This window comes from Salmo salar, chromosome ssa01 (assembly GCF_905237065.1).
Source record: "Salmo salar chromosome ssa01, Ssal_v3.1, whole genome shotgun sequence".
Taxonomy (NCBI): Eukaryota; Metazoa; Chordata; class Actinopteri; order Salmoniformes; family Salmonidae; genus Salmo; species Salmo salar.
The window spans coordinates 25,662,044-25,689,993 of NC_059442.1; the positions used below are offsets into that span (position 1 = coordinate 25,662,044).

The following is a 27,950-nucleotide window of genomic DNA, read 5'->3' on the forward strand; positions in this document are numbered from 1 at the left end:
ACAGGTTCCTCCTAGAGCAAACAGTACAGTGCAGATACCTCATGCCCATGCACTATTTATTCAGGGAAGAAAAAATCCAACACTTCCTTCATCCTCAATTTCATCTGTCAGATATCCCCCCTAAATATGACTCTCCTGCTCAAGTCACAACTTAACTTTTACGGGTCAGGCAAACTTCAAACGATTGCATAGATGGAAGATTAACATGCCGGGTGAGCATTGGGTCGCACCGATGTGTTCAACCCTTGAGGGTTTGACTACTGAAAGTAATACTGCAATCATCGGTGTATGTGGAGTTGAACTGTCTGTCTGTGGAGCAGAACCTGGGCTCCAGTCCCTCTGTTTGCCATTTCAGTTTCCCATCTGGTAGGAACAGCCTCAGGGATCCTCTTTCAGGCCTTCAAATGTCAGGGATGAGACACATCCTCTGCTAGAGTCGTGTTGCACCAGGGAACGCCAAATGTCTGGGAAGGACATCAACAAACTAGCTTCTGAAAGAGCCACAAACCCCAAGCCTTGTTACGCAATTTCATTCTATTTCATTCTCTTTCCACCAAAACCATAATGCATGCAAAGATTGTAAAGTATTCTCCTCATACGCAATCATAGCCATTACATTTCTCTCTCTTATGAGGCAATTAGTTATTTATTAGCTTCATGGCATTTGCTTTCCTAAAGGCCCAAGGGAAGACATTAAGCAGAAACGTAATTACCAATTTTCTCCACTGTCATCAATCATACACTGCTTTATTCCACCCTTCCTCACACTCTCTCCCAGTCCTCCGTAACAGCCACAGATCCAACCTGGTATCCTACAAACAGGAGATCTGTGAAATTATTTAGCCATTGACAATTAGAGTGCCTTCAGAGAGTATTCATACCCATTGACTTATTTCACATTTTTTTGTGTTACAGCCTGAATTCAAAATCGATTAAATAACCATCTGCTTTAGGTTATTGTCCTGTTGAAAAGTGAATTAATCGACCAGTGTCTGGTGGAAAGCAGACTGAACCAGGTTTTTCTCTAGGATTTTGCCTGTGCTTAGCTTCATTATGTTTCTTTTTTATCATGAAAAACTCCCCAGTCCTTAACGATTACAAGCATACCCATAACATGATGCAGCCACCACTGTGCTTGAAAATATGAGTCTTACTCAGTAATGTGTTGTATTGGATTTTCCCCAAACATAACACTTTGTATTCATTACTAAAATGTAATTACATTTTTTTGTACTATTACTTTAGTGCCTTGTTGCAAACAGGACGAATTGTTTGGAATATTTTAATTCAGTACAGGCTTCTTCTTTTCACTGTCAATTAGGTCAGTATTGTGGAGTAACTACAATGTTGTTGCTCCATCATCAGTTTCCTCCTATCACAACCATTCAACTCTGTAACTGTTTTAAAGTCACCATTGACCTCATGGTGAAATCCCTGAGCTGTTTCCTTCCTCTCAGGCAATTGAGTTAGGAAGGACCCATGTATCTTTGTAGTGACTGGGTGTATTGATACACCATCAAAAGTGTAATTAATTGTTTTTTTTACCCATCTACCAATAGGTGCCCTTGTTTGCAAGGTATTGGAAAACCTCCCTGGTCTTTGTGGTTGAATCTGTGTTTGAAATTCACTGTTTGACTGAGGGACCTTACAGATAATTGTATGTGTGGGAAACAGAGGCAAAGTAGTCATTAAAAAATCATGTTAAACACTATTATTGCACACAGAGTGAGTTCATGCAACTTATTATGTGACTTGTGAAGATAATTTTTACTCCTGAACTTATTTAGGCTTGCCATAACAAAGGGGTTGAATACTGATTGACTCGAGACATTTCAGCTTTTCATTTTGAATTAATTTGTACAAATTTCAAAAAACATTATTCCATTTTGACATTATGAGGTATTGTGTGTAGGCCAATGACACAAAATCTAAATTAAATCCATTTTAAATTCAGGCTGTAACACAACAAAACTTGGAAAAAGTCAAGGGGTGTGAATACTTTCTGAAGGCACTGTATAGGACAGGACATGAGTTTGCAGCACCCAGTCCCTCGACTCTGTATGCATAACAGTGACACGGTTGAACCAAAATAAGCAGTGGTTAAGGATTGGGTAATCAAAGCTTCGTAAGGTAGCTACTGTTCTTCTACAATATGAGACAGAGGGGCACTCCACTTTTCTTTTCCTGAAAGTGTCCAAAGTACATCCCTGTGCCCCCTGCACTCCCTAACCAGAGTATGAAGACCATTATGTTGGCTCTGGCATATCGATACACAAACGCTTCCTAGTATGCTAAGTGTAGTGTGATTTCAAAAATAAGGCTCAGGGTAGGATAAAAAGTCTGAGTAAAACATGGCCTTGTATTAATGGCTGGTGAGATGGAGAGCCTGTTTGAATTGAGAGCTGGATCCAGTGGGTGGCCAGGCAGGGATCAGGAAAGGTCTTAGACAGGATGTGCTGAGAGGTTTGTCGTGTCTAGAGACGAGCATAGCTCTCACTCTCCGTCCTAACAGGATGCTGTAAAGCTGTCACGGAGTGAAGGGGATCTGATGACTGCAACATGAGCAACACTGTTCCACTAACACTGTACGCAGGCCAGGGAGCCCCACTCCTCTCCCCCCTTTTCCCCTGCCACCTAGCAAACAGTGTGGGCACTGTTGTAGCCTGGAGCTGGGTTGAAGGTGGTGTTACAGCATGCCTTACAGAGGCTTGTTGTTGTATGTGACTGAGTCTGTGTCTGTGTGTGTGTGTGTGTGTGTGTGTGTGTGTGTGTGTGTGTGTGTGTGTGTGTGTGTGTGTGTGTGTGTGTGTGTGTGTGTGTGTGTGTGTGTGTGTGTGTGCGTGTGTGTATTTCAGAGGAGCTGAGGTGTGCGGCGACCACATGTCCTGCTCTGCCGGTGCCTTCCTGTCCTGAGGGCTCGGTTCTGACCAAGAGCTACATTCCCCCTGCTGGCTGCTGCCCCACTGTGCCCCCCCAGTGCACCTGTGACCTCCGCGCGTGCCACAAGCTCCAGTGCCCCTCTGGCCAGAAGACTGTACCACTCAGTCAGGCCACCGGCGAGCCAGGAGACTGCTGTGACATGTTCGAGTGCCAGAAAGGTAATGTATATAACCGTAGCAAGCCATGAATTTGATGAGAGAAGTGGTTCTGGTGTGAAATTTAACACCTTTTCGGATGTGATTATTTTAATCAGAACACAATTTTTCCCCCAAAGTCCCAGTTTACCAAATGTTCTGTGATGAAAAGGAGAGTCACTAAATAGATGGTCATTTGTTGTCCAAATAGATTTTTCTGGGGTGTAGCCGCAAATAATCTCAACGCCACAAGGCATATTAAACATAATGGATCTCATTATGCATATTGTGTGTGTGAAGCGTGCTCGCAACTGGTGTTCTCACCCTCTGTGTGTGTGTGTGTGTGTGTGTGTGTGTGTGTGTGTGTGTGTGTGTGTGTGTGTGTGTGTGTGTGTGTGTGTGTGTGTGTGTGTGTGTGTGTGTGTGTGTGTGTGTGTGTGTGTGTGTGTGTGTGAGAGAGAGAGAGAGGTAGTTCGGCCAGTTCACTCTCCTTCTCAAAAGCACATTCACAGAAGCTAGCTAATCAGCCAGTGAGGGAGAGGAGCAGAGAGAGGCAAGGAGGGTGGCTGAGGGTGGACCTGGCTGTTTACTCTGCGCTCCCAGCAAATATTTGCTGTTTTACCAACAGAATAAATTGTGTAGTGTCAAAGAGTTCCTGCTTGGTCACATATCCAAAAGGAAAAGGTTCAACAGTTAATTGATGGGAATGCTTTTAATGTGCTCCAGTCTTCCAGGGGGAGTGTAGTCGAGTCAGGCAGGCTGGCAGGGGCTGAATGGCGGCTGCAGAAGCTAGGGGATCAGTGTTTTGATAACAAGTGTCTGCTGCTCTTTGGGTCTGGACTGGATGCCCTTTGTGCCTCCCCTACTGGCAGTTAGCTCTGCATGACTGCGTCCACATTAGAAATCACACAAAGATTTTAGCATGTAAATATTGGTGGGGCAAAGCCACCTCACAACACAACACTAAAAAATACATTAATTGCACTATAACGGTGACAAACGGTTCCCACAAACTATTAGGGCCTATATAAAGCTGTCCCAACAGCAGAGCTTTCTTTTCAGCATCATGGAGTGAATCCTTACCACCACTACACCTGACTATCAGCGGAGCCTGATGGCAGCGAAACAGTTCATTCAGCCTCATTTAATACCTTTTTAAAAAGATATGGCTGACTTGCTTAAACAGATGTGATTTCTACTGAAAATTGAGATGTACAAACTATGGCTTAAGGGAATGATGAGCGGATGAGAGGCAATCTGTAATTTCGATTAAGACATTAATGCGTGAACTAAGACGTAGTCAATATAACTATTTGTTTTGAAATGTACAACGACAGAATTCAGAACATGGGCTGTTCTTACAGTATTCTCCTTGTACACCAAGTCAGAACCGTAGGATAAATAAAGGGGGCATAGAAGCAGACACTGAAAGCTTTTACAATAATCAAGGATTATTATTATTTCTCTAACACAGGCTGTAGGCTACATGTACACCACCAAGTTAGTACATTATTATAAGTTGTAAGGGGGAAAGTAACCAAAGTATTAGAGTGAGGCACATGGCCTACTAACAGCTTACTACACAACATACACTTAGTATTAATTTTTTAGCTACAGTATACATATCTCCCTGGCATATTACATAATTTATGCAGCAGCATACAATACATTTTTGGGCTCACCTTTCAAGACAACTGGGAACTCTGAAAAACAAGGTTGAATCAGGACGTCAATGATCTTCATGTCAGAGCTCTAAAAAGAGGCCAGAGATCCCGACTTGGAATTCCGAGTTGGATGACCGTTCAAAACGTATTTTCCCAGTCTGAGCTCATTTTTTTCAGAGTTCCCAGTGGTTTTGAACATGGCAGAAGTCATGCTGGATTGACAGCATGCCCAATGTATTCAACCTTTGGTGTTGCATGTGAATGTTTATCCTTTTAAGCTTGGAAAAGAGACCCTTAAACCCAGACTTGGACCACACACCCTCTCCACTGAATAGCAGGCTAGTGATTGCTTTGCAATGCTTGCAGTTAGCTAATTTGCAATTTCCAGCTTGTTGTGTAATGGTTATGTCCAATGGCCGATGAGCACCGATACGTTTCATCTATAATTTCTCTTCGTATGACAAGGCTTGAAAATTATTTCCCAGTAGATTGTCAACTGGATTCATTATGATGACTGCTTGTCTAGCTTGCTAGCTAAGATTTTGAAAGTATGATGTTGACATGATCAGTCCAATCAAAGCTATGGTAGATATAACGTGATTTGACGTCATTTTACCTGTGGCCAATGACCTTAAGCCTTCTTGGATGGGCACTTCTAATGTAAATCTATGGCAGCACCCAAGGGGCTTACATTTTCGAGCTCTACCCAGTAGATTTTGTGGTGACGTTGTGTCCACATGAGTGACAGAACACTGAGCCAATCATGATGCAACTAGAGAACATTACCAACTCCTATGCTCTGTATTTTCCGCTGGCTGCCCCACCACCACAGAAAGCACTGAGCTAGGCTGAAATGGTTTTTATGTGGCTTTATTAACTCAATGATTTTTTTTTACATTGTTTGCAAACTGATATGTGGCATGTATTAATGCCAAAATGACATACAAAACAGGCAACAACAACAAAACAATTGTTTTTTGTTTTGTTATTTTTTGCTGAACAGGTGGGGTTCAAAATGAATGACTGTTCGCTAATGGTTGGGTCACTCACAAACACTAAAGCCCATCCACAAAACATATGAAATTATAATCAGGTTCATTAATCACAAAGTTTGGGATTCCTAGAGTATTTTGCAATGGAACACATAATAGTACCCAACTATCAGTGACCTAAGGCATTGAACAAATGTTTTTACAGACCAGAGGTTGGCTTTTGGTGGGTATTTGGTCAGGGTCAGTGTACAGAGTACTATGACAATGGGTCTGACCTGTGTGTTTTGGCCATGTTTGACGAGACGTTTCCAGCTCTGGCTGAAGAATGGGTCTGGGTGGCTGGGCAGGAGCTGGCATGGCCTTCCTGACCTGATGTCATCTGATATTACAGATGGTTCCAAACGACTGTGTTAACAGCAGCCTACTGTTTATCAGCCCTTCCATGAGCAAACAGTATGGACTTTATCACGTGTAGCATTTAGGTTTAACCACAGCTTGATGTAGACTAGTATGGTACTTGCTTTCCAAGAACATTAAAGCTGTGAACTTGAATCAAGCTCTACAACCACACGAAGTGTCTGGCAATTTTAATCAAGAATGCATGGTAGAAGTCTTGATGTGCATTATATGGGAGGAAATTGGATTCATCAGAATTAATATGCTGAGACCTTTCTGCTCCATTGAGGCAATTCCCTCAGATTTTTTGTTTATAATTTGGTTTTACATTTTTGTTTGCTGGAAGAGACGGTCACACAATGTCGGATGTAATGAATGTTTTAGGGTGGGCCAAAGTCAGGGTTTCATGCAGGGGCGCAACATTGGTTTTAGAAGTGGGGAGGACATTTAAAAAAAAAAAGTTTAATCCAGTCGGATAATCAGTCCAAACCGCCTACCCAACGCTCGGAGGCGTCCGCATGGTCCTAAAGCACACCGTTGCCTCGTTTTGTATCACATTCTAATGATAAAACTGGGGTGGGACAAAAATGCAATTTCAGAATGTCCCCCATGTCCCCAGTGAAAGTTGATCCACTGGTTTTATGGCACATTCAGCCCCAACCACTATCACATCCTCAATTAGGATAGGACTGGGAATCAGAAAGAATGAATGGAATTTAGTGTCCCAGCCTCAAGTTTGTTTTAGGGATTACCATTAACAAATATTGTGGAAATCACGTGAACATCCTGCCATTTGACTTCCTATTTTTTCCATGCATTTACATTTTTGCCTGGCAAAGTGCTTATTGTATTTTCTCTCTTAGATTATGCTGCACGCAATGCACGCAGGCAGGCAGGCAGGCAGGCAGGCAGGCAGGCAGGCAGGCAGGCAGGCAGGCAGGCAGGGAGGGAGGGAGGGAGGGAGGGAACAAATCCCTGCTTTACTTTCAACTCAGTTGGCCCACCTGCTTTGTATTAGAGTGCAGGGCTGGTCCAGAGGGCAAGGAGAGAGGCGAGGGGTCAGAGCAGTGCTCTACCAGGGTATGGTATACAGATGGAAACGTTAGTGGGGTTAGCTACATCTGTTAGCATCTGGGCAGTTATTTACCCCTCCTTCCCCTCCATGGCATATCAAACCATGACCATGACTTGTTTACATAATCACTTTCCTGCAGTAGCTAAATCGTCATGGTTTTGATGAGAAGTTAATGTGGTCTTTCAAGACCCTGAGTCATAGGCATTGTCAGTGTCAACATCCCCTCTTGTTTATTTGGCAATAATACAGAATCCATTTTAATGAAATTATGGAAATGTAAATGATGGAACTTTAATAAACTAAATACTAAATAGAGAATGGGCTTGTACTTCACCTCTCACTCGCTCGCTCGCATGCACGCACACACACACACACACACACTCTCTCTCTCTCCCGGAGTATTCCAGGAGCATCGCGTGCAGTGAGCGGACAGTTGTGTCTGCAAGGCGGCTGCTCGGGGCTTGTTATGGGTCTCTAATGATCCGTACGGTAGTCATTGATCTATGAGCCGGCATTTGGAGACAGACAGCTGAGGTTTCCGGTACTTACGCTGGCTTTACTGGGCCTGTCTGCTGTCTGCATCCCAGCTCTCCAGACCACACTGTACCAGCACAGTCTGCTGCTGTTTTCTTTTACCCAGCACTGGGATGAGCTGAGCTGAGATACGCCGCGAGTGCTGTCTCCACCAAGACTTCACAAATCTCTGCTGAATTCCACCTAATGGTGCTGGCTTCATTGTCTAATGCTGTTGGAGCCCAGTGCCCAGGGCTCTCGGCCCAAGTGCCTAGCTCCACACGACTTTACCACAACACACTGCTCATTCCATCCACAGCTAGCTACACTGTAATTATTGCTTCTGAGTTAATACACGGTTACAGAAGCAACAAACTCATTCTGTACACGGATACAGAAGCAACAAACTCATTCTGTCCCGGGGTGGATAATGTATTTTATACATACCAAATGGGATGGTTTAGCATAGTATGTTCATTTATTTTATTTATTTATTTAACCCTTATTTTACCAGGTAAGTTGACTGAGAACACATTCTCATTTACAGCAACGACCTGGGGAATAGTTACAGGGGAGAGGAGGGGGGATGAATGAGCCAGCCGTTAGCGTATGTTAGCTATCAAGAGCCCTACATATCGTTCAGGTTGACAGCATCTGTTTCCTCTTCCACTTTTCCCAGTTTCTCCCAAGTGTGTCCACAACGGGAAGGAGTTTTCAGAGGAGGAGGTGTACCGTATGGACCCGTGCTGGCTCTGCCAGTGCCGAGGAGGGATATCCTTCTGCTCCAAAGCAGAATGTGCCGAACTCGACTGTGAGAACTTCTACATCCCGGAGGGAGAATGCTGCCCCGTATGCATAGGTACACACATCCAAAGTTAAACAACAGTATCTATAACAGATAGAGATGTTTTATACATAAGTGAGGTTTTGTTTGACACGACTGGATTTGTGGAGGTGAGCTGACACAGTCAGGGAGGCCGTTTGTGATTAGTGTTGATTGTGGCCAGACTGGCAGGGGAGACACTAGGGAAGCAGGGTGGCAGACGTATCGAGCACATAAGGCTTTAGTACACTCTCCCAGGGCACCCAACACGCCATACAATGGCCTTACCCTAATCGCTTCCGTTTACATCCAGCTCGACTCATGAGTTATTAACATGCTTCACATACAAGGACTGTATGTGAAGCACTACAATGGCACTACAATGGGCCTCAGGATCTCGTCACGGTATCTCTGTGCATTCAAATTGCCAACGATAAAATGCAATTATGCCCATACCATAACCTCACCGCTACCATGAGGCACTCTGTTCACAACGTTGACATCAGCAAAGCGCTCACCCACACAACACCATACACGCTGTCTGCCATCTGCCCGGTACAGTTGAAATCCGGATTCATCCAGGAAGAGCACATTTCTCCAGCGTGCCAGTGGCCATCGAAGGCGAGCATTTGCTCTCTGAAGTCGGTTACGACGTCGAACTGCAGTCAGGTCAAGACCCTGATGAGGACAAAATTCTTCAGTTGTGCAATCCCACAGTTTCATCAGCTGTCTCAGACGATCCAGCAGGTGAATAAGCCGGATGTGGAGGTCCTGGGCTGGGGTGGGTAAACGTGGTTTGCGGTTGTGAGGCCAGTTGGACGTACTTACAAATTCTCTAAAACGATGTTGAAGACAGCTTATGGTAGAGAAATGAACATTCAATTATCTGGCAACAGCTCTGGTGGACATTCCTGCAGTTAGCATGCCAATTGCACGCTCTTTCAAAACTTGAGACATCTGTGACATTTAGTGTTGTGTGACAAAACTGCACATTTTAGAGTTGCCTTTTATTGTCCCCAGCACAAGGTGCACCTGTGTAACGATCATGCTGTTTAAGCAGCTTTTTGATATGCCACACCTGTCAGGTGGATGGATTATCTTGGCAAAGAAGAAATGTTTACTAACAGGGATTTAAACAAATGTAAATAAGCATTTTAATGAAATAAGCTTTTAGTGCGTATGGAAAATGTCTGGGATCTTTTATATCAGCTCATGAAACAACACTTTACATGTTGCGTTTATGTTTTTGTTCAGTGTATAATGGTGATGGTGGTGGCCAGATTTGTCTGCCTGTGTTTTTGTAATTGATCAGACACATGAGAGGGAGGGAGACAGGGTCGGAGGTACACCTGGAATGTTCAGCCCCTGAGATGGTGGGGAATGCTTTCATCTTGTACCCCTGCTTGGCCAAAGCTCCAGTCATTGAGGAGGCTATAGTCAGGGTTATTGTGGTAAGCTGGGGGTAGCACCTGATTCATGGTCGTTATTAAGAGGAACCTCCGGTTCTGTACCTGATAGCTGTCTCATTTACAAGGCACAGCTGCATACCTGTTCTAATCCTTTTCGTAGGCTGATCAAGTCACATAAAACCCTAAAAGTGCTTGAAGGCTTGTGTGTGAGTGCAATACAATGTGTATTTTTAGGCTCACTATTGATAGTGTGAGAGATTGATAGAAAGAGAAAGAAAGGGATAGATAGAGGGATAGATAGAGAGGAACGCAGAACTGCTTCATATTCGTGGTAATCACACCCAGATGGAGGAATCACAGCAGCCAAATCTCTGCTGGAATCAAATCTGGCAAATAGGACATTGGCCTTAGGGATACCGCCCTTCTTCACCACACACACACGCACGCACGCACGCACGCACGCACGCACACACACACACACACACACACACACACACACACACACACACACACACACACACACACACACACACACACACACACACACAACCCTCAGACCACCTAACCAATTCCACCTCACACTGCTGCTGTGGTAATGGCCTGCCTCTGTTACCAATAAACAGTTAAACAAAAAACAATTATGGTTATTTAAACTCTTAAGTCATCAGAACAGGTTCCCAGAATTCTAAACACAATGTGTTTTCTGGTTTGCCTCTTAAACAGTTGGCTTTATTATGTTGCTGTTCCTAGACTTCAAACAAATGGGCAAAACCGCATGTTATGCATGAAATGCTCTTAATGGGATTTCTTGCCTTGGAGTGAAATTTTTGACGGTGAACCCTGAACTGGTCTTTGGCCTTCGGGGGCGCTGGTGAAACTGGATCTGTGTGACATGCACATGGCTGAGGGTAACTCCTCTTAAAGGGAATGACTGGACACTGCAGAGACAGGAAATTAGATATGTCTGTCTTGCTTTTAATTAACTCATCTCGCTCCAATATGAAATGCTCCGATCCCATGTTCTTCCATCTAGCTCTAATTACGTACATTATACATTAGACCTGCACTATATGTACATTATACATTAGACCAACACTGTATGTACATTAGATCCCTGTACAGTTTCTTTACATCCTCTCTGACTCCTAAAGAACTTTGGAGTGTTCTTCCACCGGTCTTGGTGGCGGCCAGTTTCTCCTGGTTCCTCCAGCAATATCCTGCTTCCCACACCTCTGATTCCACCCAGTACTTTGTTAACTCAATTACGTGGATATGTACATACAATGAGTATACAAAACATTAAGAACACCTGCTCTTTTAATGACAGACTGACCAGGTGAATCCAGGTGAAAGCTATGATCCCTTATGAATGTCACTTGTTAAATCCACTTCAATCAGTGTAAATGAAGGAGGAGACAGGCTAAAGAAGGATTTTTAAACCTTGGGACAATTGAGACATGGATTGTGTATATGTGCCATTCAGAGGGTGAATGGGCAAGACTACATTTAAGTGCCTATGAATGGGGTATGGTAGTAGGTGCCAGGTGTACCGGTTTGTGTCAAGAACTGCAACTCTGCTGGGTTTTTCATGCTCAATGCTTTCAACACTTTGTAGAGTCCATGCCCCGACGAATTGAGGCTGTTCTGAGGGCAAAACATTCCTAATGTTGTGTGTCATACAGCATATGTACCACACAGCATTTACAAGTAAGGATGGTATACCAAACAGCACAGTATAGTTCCCGCACGTCTCCCCTTCTGATCCCAGCCTCTATCTGTGTCTCCCTCTCTGTGTGTCCAGATGTGGAGCTCCTGTCTATGGACAGCACGGAGGCCAGCTGCTGGGTGAACAACAAGCTGCGTGGCCACGAGGAGCAGTGGAAGGAGGATGACTGCACCTTCTGTCAGTGTGTGGATGGAGATCCTCACTGTACCGCCATGGCCTGCAAACAGAGCTGCCAGAACCCAGTCAAGATCCCGGGAGAATGCTGCCCCTTCTGCGAGGGTACGGAGCGAGAGAGCGAGACACACACACACAGACGCACACACACACGCACACACACACACACACACACACTTGCTTCATAAATGTATGATCATACTGTACCTAATCACATACAGCATTGAAGTAGTTAGAGATTTAAGTTTGAAAATAGCAAGGAACAAGTCCAATTTTAGCATGTTCTAGACATACCCCTTATTGTCAAAAGCAAGCAATTTCCTCATAAGGAAATATCTGACGTTGCACTTCTCCAGAAGCTTAATATTGCATGTGCAAGCAATTGACATACCATAGGTTTTAATGGAAGATTGAATGTTCCTTTCATCTAGCCTAATAGGGCAGTAAAGACTGTATAATATAATGTATACTCAGTATTTAATCTAATAACATATTTGAAAGCACAACAACTTCAATGTTTCTGATGTTTAAGGATCAGGGGCACCATAAATTGTCATTCCATTGAGCTCTTCATTTAGCCAACGCAGTGTATCTGTCAAAACTGCTGTCATAAACAACTTACAACTCGGCAGCTGATTTTCAGGAAAACACCGCCATTAACGCAACCCCCTCAAATGTCGATGTTCTGTATCAGATGTGCAACAAATCAATGTACGTCCGCCAACAGACGTCTTCATCTGTAAATGGAACAATTCCTACTTCGTTGGGCCAAGCTACAATTCAGTTGTGTTTTACAATACAGTCGCTTTGAGCTCAGAACCTGACTGGTGGAACAGAACTGTAGGATAGTCTCTCCCCCCTGCAGCTATGTGGAGGCCATGTTGGTGGCTCATTAAAGGGGAGGCCGCACAGCATTCTTCAGCTGCAGGCTCCTTTGTTATTTTTATTGGTCCAGCCTGCAAAATGAGACCCACCTGCATGAGGTGCAGCTTAGACTGAGGGCTTAAGGCTGCTTAATTGCAGTGGATCACTGTTTTTTTGTGAGCATAATTAGTTACAGCTTGTTTGGTGCTCCTCCCACTGAACGTGGCAAGAAAATGGGGGTGCTCCCACCCAGACCCCCACCTTAACATCCCCTGGTTATGGCTCGTACATGTGTGACCCAGGCCAGCAGAACACCTCATCGCTGACCGGCTCCAGTGAGGATGAGGCCCTGACCAGGGCCAGAAGCCCTCTGTGTCTGTCCAGCACCAGCCTCTGACACACCAGACTCCCACATATTGCATCCTCTGTTAGGGGAGAGAACCAAGGCAAGGTGTGCTCCTGCACTCCAGGTCATTTAGACAACATGTGAGGTGCTCATTCATCAGAGCCCTTTGATAGAGAGCACCTACAGTATCTGCTGTAATGGGCCTGCGTTTATCTCTTATCACAGCACTCTCTGATGGGAGCAACGTGAACACTGAACTATTTCTATTGGCATGGAGATAGATGTGTAACATTGCGTGTCTAAATGTATGTTTCTTTATTCTGAACTCTCATAAAAGCCTCATTTGAGAATAGTATGACCTGTCTGTGAGTGTTATAGGCTTCATAGTGTCAAGTATAGTATGGCATGTCATAGAGAGTTATAGCAGCATCATAAGAAGTTCATAACCTACTGTTCTATCTCACAGAGCCTTCATATGAGACAGTGAGCCCCATGCTGTGTCCTCGTCTGGAGAACTGCTCTCGATCAGGGAAAGACTGCCCCTACGGCTTCCAGCAGGACAACAACGGCTGCCTGCTCTGCCAGTGCCTCAACCGTGAGTCTCATACTGGATGTAAAGGGTTAAACCCGGATACACAAACACAAACACAGACACACTGTAAACACACACACACTGTAAACACACACATTCCGTAAACACACACACACTGTAAACACACACACACACCGTAAACACACACATACTGTAAACACACACACACTGTAAACACACACATTCCGTAAACACACACACACTGTAAACACACACACACACCGTAAACACACACATACTGTAAACACACACATACTGTAAACACACACACACTGTAAACACACACATACCGTAAACACACCCACACTGTAAACACACACACACTGTAAACACACACACACACACTGTAAACACACACACACTGTAAACACACACATACTGTAAACACACACACACTGTAAACACACACACACACTGTAAACACACAAAAACTGTAAACACACACACCGTAAACACACACACACTGTAAACGCACACACACAATGTAAACACACACACACACAATGTAAACACACACACTGTAAACACACACATACCGTAAACACACACATACTGTAAACACACACATACTGTAAACACACACATACCGTAAACACACACATACTGTAACTTGCTTAAAATGACGATTCCCTGGCACGTTATCTCCATAACACAAACATAAGCACACACACTAAGAAATATCTGTTGCATCTCATGTGTTTCCATGGCTGTGTAGTATTTTGCCGTTTTAAGTTGTAGGAATTCTCAAATGAAAAACCCTAATGCAAACTAACATGGTGTTGATGGTAAGATGACCTCCATGTGAACTGTTTCAGATGAATCCTGCCCTGACCTGGGGACATATTGCTCCCTGCAATGCCCCATGGGATACGAGAAGGATAACTTTGGCTGTGAGGTGTGTGAGTGCAGCTCTCCAATGCCCAGGTGCCGACCCCTGACCTGCAGCAAGACCTGTCCCTACGGATATGTGTAAGTCCTCTGAATGGTCTCCACATCTTCAAGTTAAGCACTGCTCATTATTCACCCCTTAGTTTCCACACTGATCAAAGGCTGTTACAGCCCCATTGGTTACGACTGAAGGCCAAAGCCTGAAGTAATGGTGATTTGTCTGGTTTATTATTGACATGGGCCCTAACATACAATCCGGACTCTCGTTAGCTGGAAAAACACACTATGTTTCTACTATGTAGTTATAAATAGGCCTCCTCCTCTCATTGTTTGTTTTGTTCAGTCGTGTATTTTGTAATGATGTAGACTTCAACTGTGTAAACGCTTTTATTTTGATTTTGGTTATTTGACAAGTGCACTACTACTCACACTGTGAAATCTTTGGCTCTGGCAATGGAACACAAGCGCTGTATCTTGGCTGACAGGACTATCAGACTCTGTAAAAACATGACTGTAGGTCAGTGTGTACAGACAACATCATCATTCTCCAGGTGGAGTAGTTGGCAGGGTGCAGTGCCAGGTCTCACTGGGCTGAGAGGAAGTATATTGTTACACACCTGGCAGCCTCACCTTCTCTCCACCTGCTCACATCTAAAGGGTCAATCAGGGCCAATCAGGGGCCAATCTGTATCTCTGTGAGACCAGTGCAGTGTCCGGTGCTTCAGCCCCTCTACCCCGCTCCCCCACACTTTCATTTCAGAAATCATCTTTCCGTCTCAAAACAACGATCAAAAACACATCCGCACTAAAGCGGCCTCTATGAAGTGTATACAGTGGGATTCTTCTGGTATCTGAACCATGCTCTCTGGAGCCTCCGCTCAAGATGGGCCTGATATGTCTGCACAGGATACCAGCAGAGAGTCCCCCCGAGGGGGAAGAGGAGCAGGAAGCATTCATAAGCACCAGTTCAGGGCCGGCTTCAGAAGTCTGAATCCTCGATGAGCCAAGCAATGCATCAATCTTCTAGCAGAGTGGTGCTCCTATAATGGACTAGTGAGAAGACACAAAGAGGTGGCACAGAGACGGCTTTGTATAAATTGGCTGCATTTCTAACCTCTACAGAGAACTCAACTATATCATTTGTTGCGTAGCGACTGAAACATGGTTAAAATAAACCTCAAACACTATCCTTGCTATGTATGAACAGTCCAGTTCTCTTATCTCCATAGGGTAGAGGGGGACATCATGTAAGCAGTGAGCAGTGGGCTGTCAGAGTGGGTCAGAGCCCTAAAGGTGTGTTTACATTGACATTTGGCATAGTTGAGCGCCTTCGGGCAGGACACAAAGGGGGACTTAAAGCGTTTCCCCTCCTCAATGGGTCTAAATCATCATCGGACCTGATAGGACGTGCACGAAATTCTCCTGTTGCCCAGCATGCTGGAATTTGTGCAGAGCCAGCAGTCCCAGCCCCAGAGCCCAGCTCTGTGCACGAAATTCCACACACCACCTTTAAACAAAGCCCAGTTACCAAGATGGCCAGACTCTCTGTCTCTGTGTTTGTACACTGAGGGCCCAGCCAGCTCAAAGCTCAGCCTGGCCTCTCCATACTGTCGTTACTGCTGAATCAGTAGAGATGTGACCGCTGCTAGTGGCACGGCTCTGTCTCCGACTGCCTCTGGGGACTGTAGTAGAGCGCGTAGAGAGCTTCAAGTTCCTCAGTGTCCACATCACTAAGGATCTTTCATGGTCCAAACACACCAACATAGTGGTGTAGTGGGCACGGCAACACCACTCAGAGGCTGAAAAGTCAAGATCTTCAAAAAGTTCTACAGCTGCACCATTGGAAGCATCTTGACTGGCTGCATCACCACTTGGTATGGTAACTGTTTGGCATCTGACTGCCAGGCGCTACAGAGGGTAGTGCTTATGGCCAAGTACATCACTGGGGCCGAACTCCCTGCCATCCAGGATCTCTATACCAGGTGGTGTCAGAGGAAGGCTCTAAAAATTGTAAAAGACTCCAGCCACCCAAGTCATGGACTGTTCTCTCTGCTACCACACTGCAAGTGGTACCGATACACCAAGTCTGGAACCAACAGGACCCTGAACAGCTTCTACTCCCAAGCCATAAGACTGAAAAATGGTTAATTAAATAATTAACCAAATAACAGTGGTGTAAAAAGTGCTCAACTGTCATACTTCAGTAAAAGTAAAAAGTAAAAGTAAATACTCATATGAAATTCCTTATATTAAGCAAACCAGACGTCACGATTTTCTTGTTTTAAAAATGTATAGATAGCCAAGGACAGACTCCAACACTCAGAAATTCTTTGCAAACACAGCATTTGTGAGTCCGTCACATCAGAGGCAGTAGGGATGACAACACATCATATTGATAGGTGCATGAATTGGACAATATTGGGAAAGGGGGAAACCTAGTCAGTTGCACAACTGAAATGTATCTACTGCATTTAACCCAACCCCTCTGAATTAGAGAGGTGAGGGGGGCTTCCTCATTTAACCCAACCCCTCTGAATTAGAGAGGTGCGGTGGGCTGCCTCATTTATCCCAACCCCTCTGAATTAGAGAGGTGTGGGGGGCTTCCTCATTTAACCCAACCCCTCTGAATTAGAGAGGTGTGGGGGGGCTTCCTCATTTAACCCAACCCCTCTGAATTAGAGAGGTGTGGGGGGGCTTCCTCATTTAACCCAACCCCTCTGAATTAGAGAGGTGCGGTGGGCTGCCTCATTTATCCCAACCCCTCTGAATTAGAGAGGTGCGGGGGGCTTCCTCATTTAACCCAACCCCTCTGAATTAGAGAGGTGTGGGGGGCTTCCTCATTTAACCCAACCCCTCTGAATTAGAGAGGTGCGGGGGGCTTCCTCATTTAACCCAACCCCTCTAAATTAGAGAGGTGTGGGGGGCTTCCTCATTTAACCCAACCCCTCTGAATCAGAGAGGTGCGGGGGGCTTCCTCATTTAACCCAACCCCTCTGAATTAGAGAGGTGCGGGGGGCTGCCATAAATGACATCCACAGCATCTGACGGAACAGTGGGTTAACTGCCCGGGGAAGAACGACAGATTCTTACCTTGTCAGCTCAGGGATTCAATCCAGCAACCTTTCGGTTAGTGGCCCAACGCTCTAACCACTAGGCTACCTGCCACCCCATGTTGCTTTCCTGCCTGAGCAATAGAAATGTAACGAGTACTTTTGTGAGTCAGGGGGAATGGATGGGAGTAAAAAGTACATATGTTCTTTAGGAATGTAGTGGAGTAAAAGCTGTCAAAATTATAGATAGTAAAGTACAGATATCCAAAAAACATACTTAAGTAGTACTTCAAAGTATTTTTACTTAGTTACTTTACATCACTGCCCAATAGCTAGCGGAATATCTGCATTGACCCTGCGTGCACTAACTTTTCTGATTCATCAAACAAGCTGCTGCTACTATTTACTATCTGTCACTTTATTCCTAGTTATATGTATATATCTACCTCAGTTACCTCGCACCCCTGCTCATCGACTCGATACTGGGACCACGTGTATAGCCAAGTTATCGTTACTCATTGTGTATTTATTATTACGTGTTTTACTTTTCTAATATTTCTCTATTTTCTTTCTCTCTGCATTGTTGGGAAGGGCCTGTAAGTAAGCATTTCACTGTTAGTCCACACTTGTTGTTTACAAAGCATGTGACAAATAACATTTGATTTGGGTTAATTTCCTGTTTTATTTATGTGGCCTATAGAGACTAATAGTGTAATTAATCCAACCTAATGGAATCCATGTTTAAATGAAAAAGGTCTTATGGGTTACAGGTTCCAGAAAAAGAGAGTATGGGAGACAGAGAGAATGAGACACACACAGAGAACGAGACAGAGAGACTGGAGTTGTAATAGATGAACCCATCTGGATCAGCATTTCTCATCCTGCTGCTCATCTATGTTTTATGACCTCTATATATGGATCCAACTAGGTCACATGCTCTGTGTCCGTTCCTAACTCATCTATGGTTTGTTTTCTCTCTGCGTGTATCCTCCTTAGCTTTTGGCCAATCAGTGGGGGTTTAGTTTAATTTCAGTAGCCGCGTAGATCGTCTCTCAAACTCTTCCGGGTTTGTTTTTCCTCTGGTACTATTTCATCCCTGTGTCTATTCCGTTTACAAATCTGTTTGTCATCAAATCAACCATGATGAGCTCATAGTCAATGGAGAGCAGAGCCCTTCAGTCTCTACGATCCTTAATCAACCTGGCTGCATTAATATCATCTGGCCCTGCTCTGGACCTCGCATTTGGTAGCAATATAGTAGCCATCTGAATAGGTTGAATCAAATGGACGGCATCTGAATTTGCTTTAAACCCAGTGCCCTAGACTCTAGCATTGGTATGGTGTGTGTGCCGTGCACCATGGGGCTCTCACGTGTTCCAGGGTGCTGCTTTTATCAGGCCTCTTCAAAGCCAGCTAATATAGCAGGGTGAAAACAGAACCATATGTCTATTATACCAGACCTGACCATCTGGTTCCATGGCAGTACTCCACCAGACCACTCACAAGACCACTGGCTATTGAGCTTTCATTCAAATATGAGTTTAATATGCCCCATTTGAGATGTAAAATAGCATTCTTTTTGTTCCTTCCCTCATTACATATCTGATAGACATATGTGTGCTCTATCTATCCCACAGGAGGAATAAGCACGGCTGTGAGATGTGTCGCTGTGTCAAGTGTCCCCCCTTCACCTGTGACAAGAAATGCAGCAATGGCTACCGGCAGAACAGGAAGGGCTGCTCCATCTGCATGTGCAAAGGTATGATTCTCATCTATCTGTCTGTCTCATCTGGTCCGCATCAATATTCATCTGTCTGGGTCAGCCGGTCACACGACTTCAGTTCAATAACAACAACAGTAGTGTGCGTGTGCGTGTGTGTGTGTGCGTGTGCGCGCGAGTGTGTGTGTGCGTGCGTGCGTGACCGTGTGTGACCGTGTGTGTGTTGACTTTCTCCCACTATGTAGCAGATTTGATTTGCTGGAACCATTAGCTGATCTGCTGTGAAGCCTGTTATGAATGGATGTTTTGACTCTTGTGTTTTACTTAGCTCCCGCTGAGGCCTGTGTGTGCATGTCTGATTAGATTCACCAACCACACAAGTTTAAAAAAGTTTGGACGGCTTATTTATACTTTTTTATGTGTTTATTTAATTTTTCCAGTAATATTATAAATATTTTAGCTTGGAATGTATTTGGGGTTTCTTGCTCAGCAAGATGCCGGTGCAGTGGCACCCAATCATGTTTATCTTATTTTGAGACTGTTAGATCAGTTACTCAGTGGACTGTTAAAATATTTATGGATAGGAAACTTTTTTGTGAAGTGTACCTTTTTCCCTTTGTATAACAGTGTGTTGAGAGAGAAGAGACACAATAACATCTGCCCTGGATGTGGAAACATGATGTGATTCACTGAAATACAACGTTCTATCAAAAACACTGTTCTCTCCAGACTTAACAGCCACACTGGGTTTATATCCCACTTGGGGGCCAGTTATTGGCAGATGTGGGGTTTTATAACCTCAACCTATCTCTCAACAGAAACAGAGGACCTCAGTTTTGGGTCAGGTCCCAAAAACTTGAGGGAAATGATGAAAGTTGATTTATTTGTGTTGTAACTGTAAATGGATTATTGGGAAATAAAGCGACTTTAAAAGGAAGAGCACATAATGGTGTTTGGTGAAGGTGGAGCTGAGAGGAACCAGGGATGGTTAGCAGAGCCTTCTCGTTAGCCTCTAATGGACCCAACACAATAACATTGGATAGCTTTACTATCCATTGTAAATAGTTATTCTTAATGACATTTCCACTTTGAATTCACTTCTGCGTTTGTCATGTCCTGAAACATCCCTGTTGACGGTTTCTCACAGGTTCAAGTCACCAGTCTCCCTCCCTGCCTAACATCTGTCTGTGTTCATGTTTTTTTTTCAAGAGAGTGACCACCTGCCAAGCACCACTGCCCCCGCCCCCATGCCCAGCTACTGCCTGACCTCCAACGGGCACCGCTATGAGGAGGGCGAGAGCTGGCACGACGGCTGCCGAGACTGCTACTGCCTTGCTGGGAGAGAGATGTGTGTGCTCATATCCTGCTCTGTGCCCAGTTGTCCCAACCCCGTGGTCAGGCCTGACCAGTGCTGTCCCACTTGTGAAGGTACGTCTTGTCTGGAGCCGCCTGGTGTATCAACACACACACATCTGGCAGTTCACAGCCCCATAGGAGATCACACCCCAGAGCTCAGTCCACTTACTGCCCCATCAGTCAGGTCTCAGGCTCCATGAACACTCACACTTTGTGTTTGTGTAAGGAGCAACACACACTGATACACAGTTACACTCCCACGCCTTTTCATCCACACCCCTCGGAGTCACTGGGGATATTTATAGGGGAGTGACTCAGTGGACTGTTCAAATATTTATAAGTGAAAGAATGTCTACAACTTTCAGTAGCTCAACACAGTTTGTCAGGAGACAACAGACTAACTCCTTACAGATATAAACCCTATCGCAGTCAGTTGTTTTATCTGTACTGTTGTACTGGACTAGAGGAAAGTATGTCCGAACACAAATTGTTGTGTAACTACCAAGCTTAGTTCTAGTAAGATGTGAACCTTATTCTTTGTAGTCTTTCATGTGTTGTTGTGTTACTGTTATCTGCCTTTCATAACCTGTGTGTTGTCTGTCCAGATGAGTCAGGCAGTGGTCAGCCAGAGGGCATGGACCTGGTGGTGTGTCGAGCCCCTGGGGGGAAACTCTATGTGGAGGGAGAGACCTGGAACCTGGATGAGTGTACACGCTGCACCTGCAGGAAGGGCCGCGTCCTGTGCGATACTGAAGTGTGTCCCCCTGCTGTGTGTCAGGCCCCAACCAGGAACAAGGACACCTGTTGCCATGTCTGCCCAGGTAAAGTACCTTACATCCTCCGCATCTGTCATAGGCTGCTTTACTAGGAACCCTCTAGTACTAAGCCACTTTCTTCTCTGTAAATGTAGAACTCTATCATCGTATTAGCCTTGACAAGAGCAATTTCAGATAATATCAAAAGCACTTACATCCAGGAATGACTCCAGAAGCGATGTCAGTTTGTGATCAGTATAGAGTGGGATAAATTTGATCTGGAGCCATTATCAGCAGCATGTGGTGGTGGATTGAGGGTCTTGCCTTGTCTTGGTGCATGTTGCAATCTGTCCCACAGTTTAATGTCAGTACACACAAGCTAGTAAAGAAACCAGACCAAACCGGCTTGCTTTACATGGTGATATATCCTCCAGAAAGGAACACATGGGGACAAGCCTGTCTGTTTCCAAGAACAGGATTTTTCATGGCAATGTGATATGACTAGGAAAAACTCTAGGCCCTAGTTATAGCCTATAACTAGTTTCTCCTGGTCAGGTCTAGGGTTGCAAAATTCCAGGCACTTTCAATAAATTCCCTGGTTTTCCAGAAATCCCATTTGGAAGATTCCGGAATCAAGAGGGAAATTCCAGAATCCTCCAACCAGGATTTCTTGAAAACCAGGCAATTTATTGAAGGTTCCCAGAATTTTGCAACCCTATTCAGGTCATGTGACCTCACCAGCTGCTGAGAAGAATAGAGTTGGACCAAGTAGGCCACTGTCCCCCCGACCACCATCTTCCCCGCCCCTCACTCCTCCCCCACCACCACCGCCCTCCACCCCTCGCTCCTCCCCCCGCCCCTCACTCCTCCCCCTCCACCCGCCCCATCACCACCTTCCCCCACCACCACCTCCCCCGCCCCTCACTCCTCCCTCCAGCCCCCCAAGCAAGAGCCTCACAAATCAGAAATGCATGAAAGCCCCTGAAACCCACAGAGCCTCCTTGGGAAGGCTCGGCTTGTTGCGTTATCACCACATCTCCCACCACAAAATCAGATTGAAAGAGGCAGCCTTTGATATATGTATGGTTCTGTCAATGAGAAATGTGGGAATAATACACATTGCAATGACAGGCCCCTTGATATATGTGTACATCATGGAAGAGTAAGAATGGCGCTGGAATGGATAGTTGCCGTTTCACAGGCTATTTTGAGTGGGATTCTTTTGTATAATGTTTACACCATCATTATCTATGACCGTAAAGAGCTTCTGAACATCAGAAAACGATCACTAACGTTGATTTGGATGAAGATTTCGACTTCAACAAGTTGGCGGCACTGGACATACTGCTCACCCCGGACCAGCCCCCAATCCCAAAGACTTGGAAGAGAACGAGACCATAGTATTTTCCAAGAGAGTTTTCATCAATATTTTTCGCAGCCGTTTATTAACCACGACCAAACGATGCTGCCACTGAGACGGCACTCACGAGCTGTATAGGGCCATAAACAAACAAAAAAATACTAATCCAGAGTCGGCACTCCTAGTGGCTGGTGATTTTAATGCAGGAAAATAAATGAGATGGCGCCGGAGAAGAAGGCTGACGTTTTACGTGTCCCCGACCAATTGTGTTTTTTTTGTTTGTTTCTTTGCGTTGTTTGTAACCTATTTTTTAAACTTATTTTGTACATAATGTTGCCGCTACCATCTGTTATGACCGAAAATAACTTCTGGACATTAGAACTCCCCACGGACTGGCAGAATCCTTTTTTTCCTTTAACGAGTCTGACGAGCCCGACGTGAATGATATACTGCTCTCCTGGGAACAGGCCCAGATCCCCATGATTTGCGTGTAGAGAAGGCGGAGAAAAAGGGGCAAAGGGCGGGCTGCCTTCTGAGAATTCGTAGGCGATCGAATAAACCCCCCCACTTCCTTGCACTTTTGCTAGCAGAATGGAATCTTTGGAAAATAAAATAGATGACCTACACGGAAAATTAAACTACCTACGGGACAATCAAAACTGTAATATCTTATGCTTCACGGAGTCGTGGCTGAACGACGACACTATCAACATACAGCTGGCTGGTTATATGCTGTACCAGCAGGATAGAACAGCGGCGTCTGGTAAAACAAGGGGCGGCAGACTATGTATTTTTGTAAATAACAGCTGGTGGACCATATCTAAGGAAGTCTCGAGCTATTGCTCGCCCGAGGTAGAGTATCTCATGATAAGCTGTAGACCACACTATCTACCTAGAGAGTTTTCATCTGTATTTTTTGTAGCTGTTTACATACCAGCACAGACTGAGGCTGGCACTAAGACTGTATTGAATGAGCTGTATTCTGCCATAAGCTAACAAGGAAACGCTCCCCCAGAGGCGGCTCCTAGTAGCTGGGGACTTTAATGCAGGGAAACTTAAATCCATTTTACCTAATTTCTATCAGCATGTTAAATGTGCAACCAGAGGGAAAAAAAACTCTGGACCACCTTTACTCCACACACAGAGACGCGTACAAAACTCGCCCTCCATTTGGCAAATCTAACCATAATTCTATCCTCCTGATTCCTGCTTACAAGCAAAAATGAAAGCAGGAAGCAGCAGTGACTTGATCAATAAAAAAGTGGTCAGATGCAGCAGATGCTACGCTCCAGGACTGGAATATGTTCTGGGATTCCTCCAATGGCATTGGGGAGTACACCACATCAGTCATTGGCTTCATCAATAAGTGCATCGATGACGTCGTCCCCACAGTGACCGTATGTACATACCCCAACCAGAAGCCATGGATTACAGGCAACATCCGCACTGAGCTAAAGGGTAGAGCTGCCGCTTTCAAGGAGCGGGACTCTAACCCGGAAGCCTATAACAAATCCTGCTATGCCCTCTGACGAACATGCAAAGCGTCAATACAGGACTAAGATCAAATCGTACTACACCGGCTCTGACGCTCGTCAGATGTGGCAGGGCTTGCAAACCATTACAGACTACAAAGGGAAGCACAGCCGAGAGCTGCCCAGTGACACAAGCCTACCAGACGAGCTAAACTACTTCTATGCTCGCTTCGAGGCAAATAACACTGAAACATGCATGAGAGCACCAGCTGTTCCAGAAGACTGTGTGATCACGCTCTCCGCAGCGATGTGAGTAAGACCTTTAAACAGGTCAACATTCACAAGGCCGCAGGGCCAGACGGTTTACCAGGATGTGTACTGCAAGCATGCGCTGACCAACTGGCAAGTGTCTTCACTGACATTTTCAACCTCTCCCTGTCCGAGTCTGTAATACCAACATGTTTTAAGCAGACCACCATGCCCTATGCCCAAGAACACTAATGTAACCTGCCTAAATGACTACAGACCCGTAGCACTCACGTCTGTAGCCATGAAGGGATTTGAAAGGCTGGTCATGGCTCACATCAACACCATTATCCCAAAAACCCTAGACCCACCCCAATTTGCATACCGCCCCAACAGATCCACAGATGATGCAATCTCTATTGCACTCCACATGGCCCTTTCCCACCTGGACAAAAAGAACACCTGTGTGAGAATGCTATTCATTGACTGCAACTGGATCCTGGACTTCCTGATTGGCCGCCCCCAGTAACAACATATCCGCCACGCTGATCCTCAACCCAGGGGCCACTCAGGGATGCGTGCTCAGTCCCCTCTTGTTCACCCACGACTGCGTGGATGCGCACGACGACGATGAGACAGCCTGTAGGGAGGAGGTCAGAGACCTGGCTATGTGGTGCCAGGACAACAACCTCTCCCTTAACGTGATCAAGACAAAGGAGATGATTGTGAACAACAGGAAAAAGAGGGCCGAGCACGCCCCCATTCTCATCGACGGGGCTGTAGTGGAGCAGGTTCAGAGCTTCAAGTTCCTTGGTGTCCACATCACCAACAAACTAACATTGTCCAAGCACACCAAGACCGTCGTGAAGAGGGCATGAAAAACCTATTCCCCCTCAGGAGACTGAAAAGATTTGGCATGGATCCTCAAAAGGTTCTACAGCTGCACCATCGAGAGCATCCTGACTGGTTGCATCACTGCCTGGTATGGCAACTGCTCAGCCTTCGACCGCAAGGCACTACAGAGGGTAGTGTGAACAGCCCAGTATATCACTGGGGCCAAGCTTCCTGCAATCCAGGACCTCAATAGCAGGCGGTGTCAGAGGAAGACCCTAAAATTTGTCAAAGACTCCAGCCACCCTAGTCATAGACTGTTCTCTCTGCTACCACACGGCAAGTGGTACCGGAGCACCAAGTCTAGCTTCAAGAGGCTTCTAAACAGCTTCTACCCCCAAGCCATAAGACTCCTGAACACCTCATCAAATGGCTACCCAGACTATTTGCACCCCCCCCTCCTCTCCCCCTCTTTTACACCGCGGCTACTCTCTGTTGTTATCATCTATGCATAGTCACTTTAATAACTCTAACTACATGTACATATTACCTCAACTAACCGGTGCCCCTGCACATTGACTCTGTACCGGTACCCCCCTGTATATTGTCTCGCTATTGTTATTTTACTGCTGCTCTTTATTTACTTGTTACTTTTATTTCTTATTCTTATCCATATTTTTTTTTAATTACATTGTTGGTTATGGGCTTGTAAGTAAGCATTTCACTGTAAGGTCCACCTGTTGTATTCGGTGCATGTGATTAATAAAATTTCATTTGAAAATCGGTCTTACCTCATTTTTACCAGCATGTCATCTGTGCAACTAGAGGTGACAAATCTTTAGATCACCTTTATTCCACACAGAGAAACCCATACAAAGCTCTCCCTCTCCATTTTTTCAAATCTGACCATAACTGTACTGAACAAAAATATATACACAATTTGTAAAGTGTTGGTCCCATGTTTCATGAGCTGAAATAAAAGATCACAGAAATTTCTCGTACACACAAAAAGTATATTTCTCTCAAATGTTGTGCAAAAATGTGTTTAAATCATTGTTAGTGAGTATTTCTCCTTTGCCAAGATAATCCAACCACATGACAGGCGTGGCATACAGTGACTTTGGGAAAGTATTCAGACCCCTTGACTTTTTCCACATTTTGTTACATTACAGCCTTATTCTAAAATGGATTAAATATAGTTTTTTTTCTCAGCAATCTACACACAATACCTCTTAATGAAAAAGCAAAAAATGTTTCATTTTTATTTTGCAAATGTATTCAAAAATAAAAAACATAACTTATTTACATCCGTATTCAGACCCTTGGCTATTAGACTCAAAAATGAGCTCAGGCGTTTCCATTGATAATTTTTTATAAGAAATATGAAATCCCGCTATGACATCCGACGAGCCATCAAATAAGCAGAGTCAATACAGGACTAAGACCGAATACTACGTCAGCTCTGACGCTCGTTGGATGTGGTAGTGCTTGAAAACTATCCCAGATAACAAAGGGAAACCTAGCCGCGAGCTACCCAAGCTAAATACCTTCTATGTTCGCTTCGAGCCAAGCAACACTGAACCTTGCATGAAAGAACCAGCAGTTTCGGATTACGCTCTCTGTAGCCGATGTAAGACCTTTAAACTGGTTAACATTCACAAGGCCGCAGGACCAGACGGATTACCAAGACACGTACTCAGAGAATGCGCTGACCAGCTGGTGTCTTCTTTCACATTTTCATCCTCTCCCTTACCCAGTCTGTAATACATACATGTTTCAAGCAGACCACCATAGTCCCTGTGCCCAAGAAATCCAAAGTAACCTGTCTAAATGACTATTGCCCCATAGCACTCACATCTGCAGCCATGAAATGCTTTGAAAGGCTGGTCATCAACACCATCATCCCAGACACCCAGGACTCAATCCAATTTGCATACCGCCCCAATAGATCCACAGATGGCACAGTCTCTATTGCACTCCACACTGCCCTCTCCCACCTGGACAAGAGGAACACCTATGTGAGAATGCTGTTCATTGACTACAGCTCAGCGTTCAACACCATAGTGCCTTCCAAGCTCATCACTAAGCTAAAGACCTTGGGACTGAACACCTCCCTCTGCAACTGGATCCTGGACTTTCAGACGGGCCTCCCCCAGGTGGTGAGGGTAGGCAACAACACATCCGCCACGCTGACCCTTAACACAGTGGCCCACAGGGGTGCAATCTTAGCCCCACAAGTACTCCCTGTTCACCCACAACGACGATGTGACAGCCTGTAGGGAGGAGGTCAGAGACCTGGCCATGTGGTGCCAGGACAACAACCTCTCCCTCAATGTCAGCAAGACAAAGGAGCTGATGATGGACTACATGAAATGGAGGGCCAAGCACGCCCCGATTCACATCGACAGGGCTGTAGTTCCTCGGTGTCCAGATCACTAAAATCTATCGTCGTCCACACACACCAACACAGTCGTGGGTGGCAGGAGGCTGAAAAGAATTGGCTGCCCACAGATCCTCAAAAAGTTATACAGCTGCACCAGTGAGAGCATCTTAACTGGCTGCATCACCCCCTAGTATGGCAACTGGCTGCATCACCCCCTAGTATGGCCACTGGCTGCATCACC

The 27,950-nt window shown here is 45.1% G+C and overlaps 1 protein-coding gene across 3 annotated transcripts in view; it reads left to right on the plus strand.

Annotated features, from left to right (window-relative positions):
* The window catches only part of LOC106586563 (cysteine-rich motor neuron 1 protein-like), a 48,424-nt gene that overhangs the window by 14,382 nt on the left and 6,092 nt on the right, over window positions 1–27,950 (plus strand). For 2 of the 3 annotated variants that reach the window (XM_014174117.2, XM_014174031.2), the window contains exons 4-11: window positions 2,856–3,098; window positions 8,394–8,573; window positions 11,748–11,951; window positions 13,523–13,651; window positions 14,464–14,617; window positions 19,224–19,345; window positions 20,516–20,734; window positions 21,268–21,483. In XM_014174117.2, the coding sequence (XP_014029592.2) occupies window positions 2,856–3,098; window positions 8,394–8,573; window positions 11,748–11,951; window positions 13,523–13,651; window positions 14,464–14,617; window positions 19,224–19,345; window positions 20,516–20,734; window positions 21,268–21,483 (1,467 nt within the window). The remainder of the gene's footprint in view (window positions 1–2,855; window positions 3,099–8,393; window positions 8,574–11,747; window positions 11,952–13,522; window positions 13,652–14,463; window positions 14,618–19,223; window positions 19,346–20,515; window positions 20,735–21,267; window positions 21,484–27,950) is intronic. The other variant, XM_014174198.2, reaches the window with a different exon arrangement.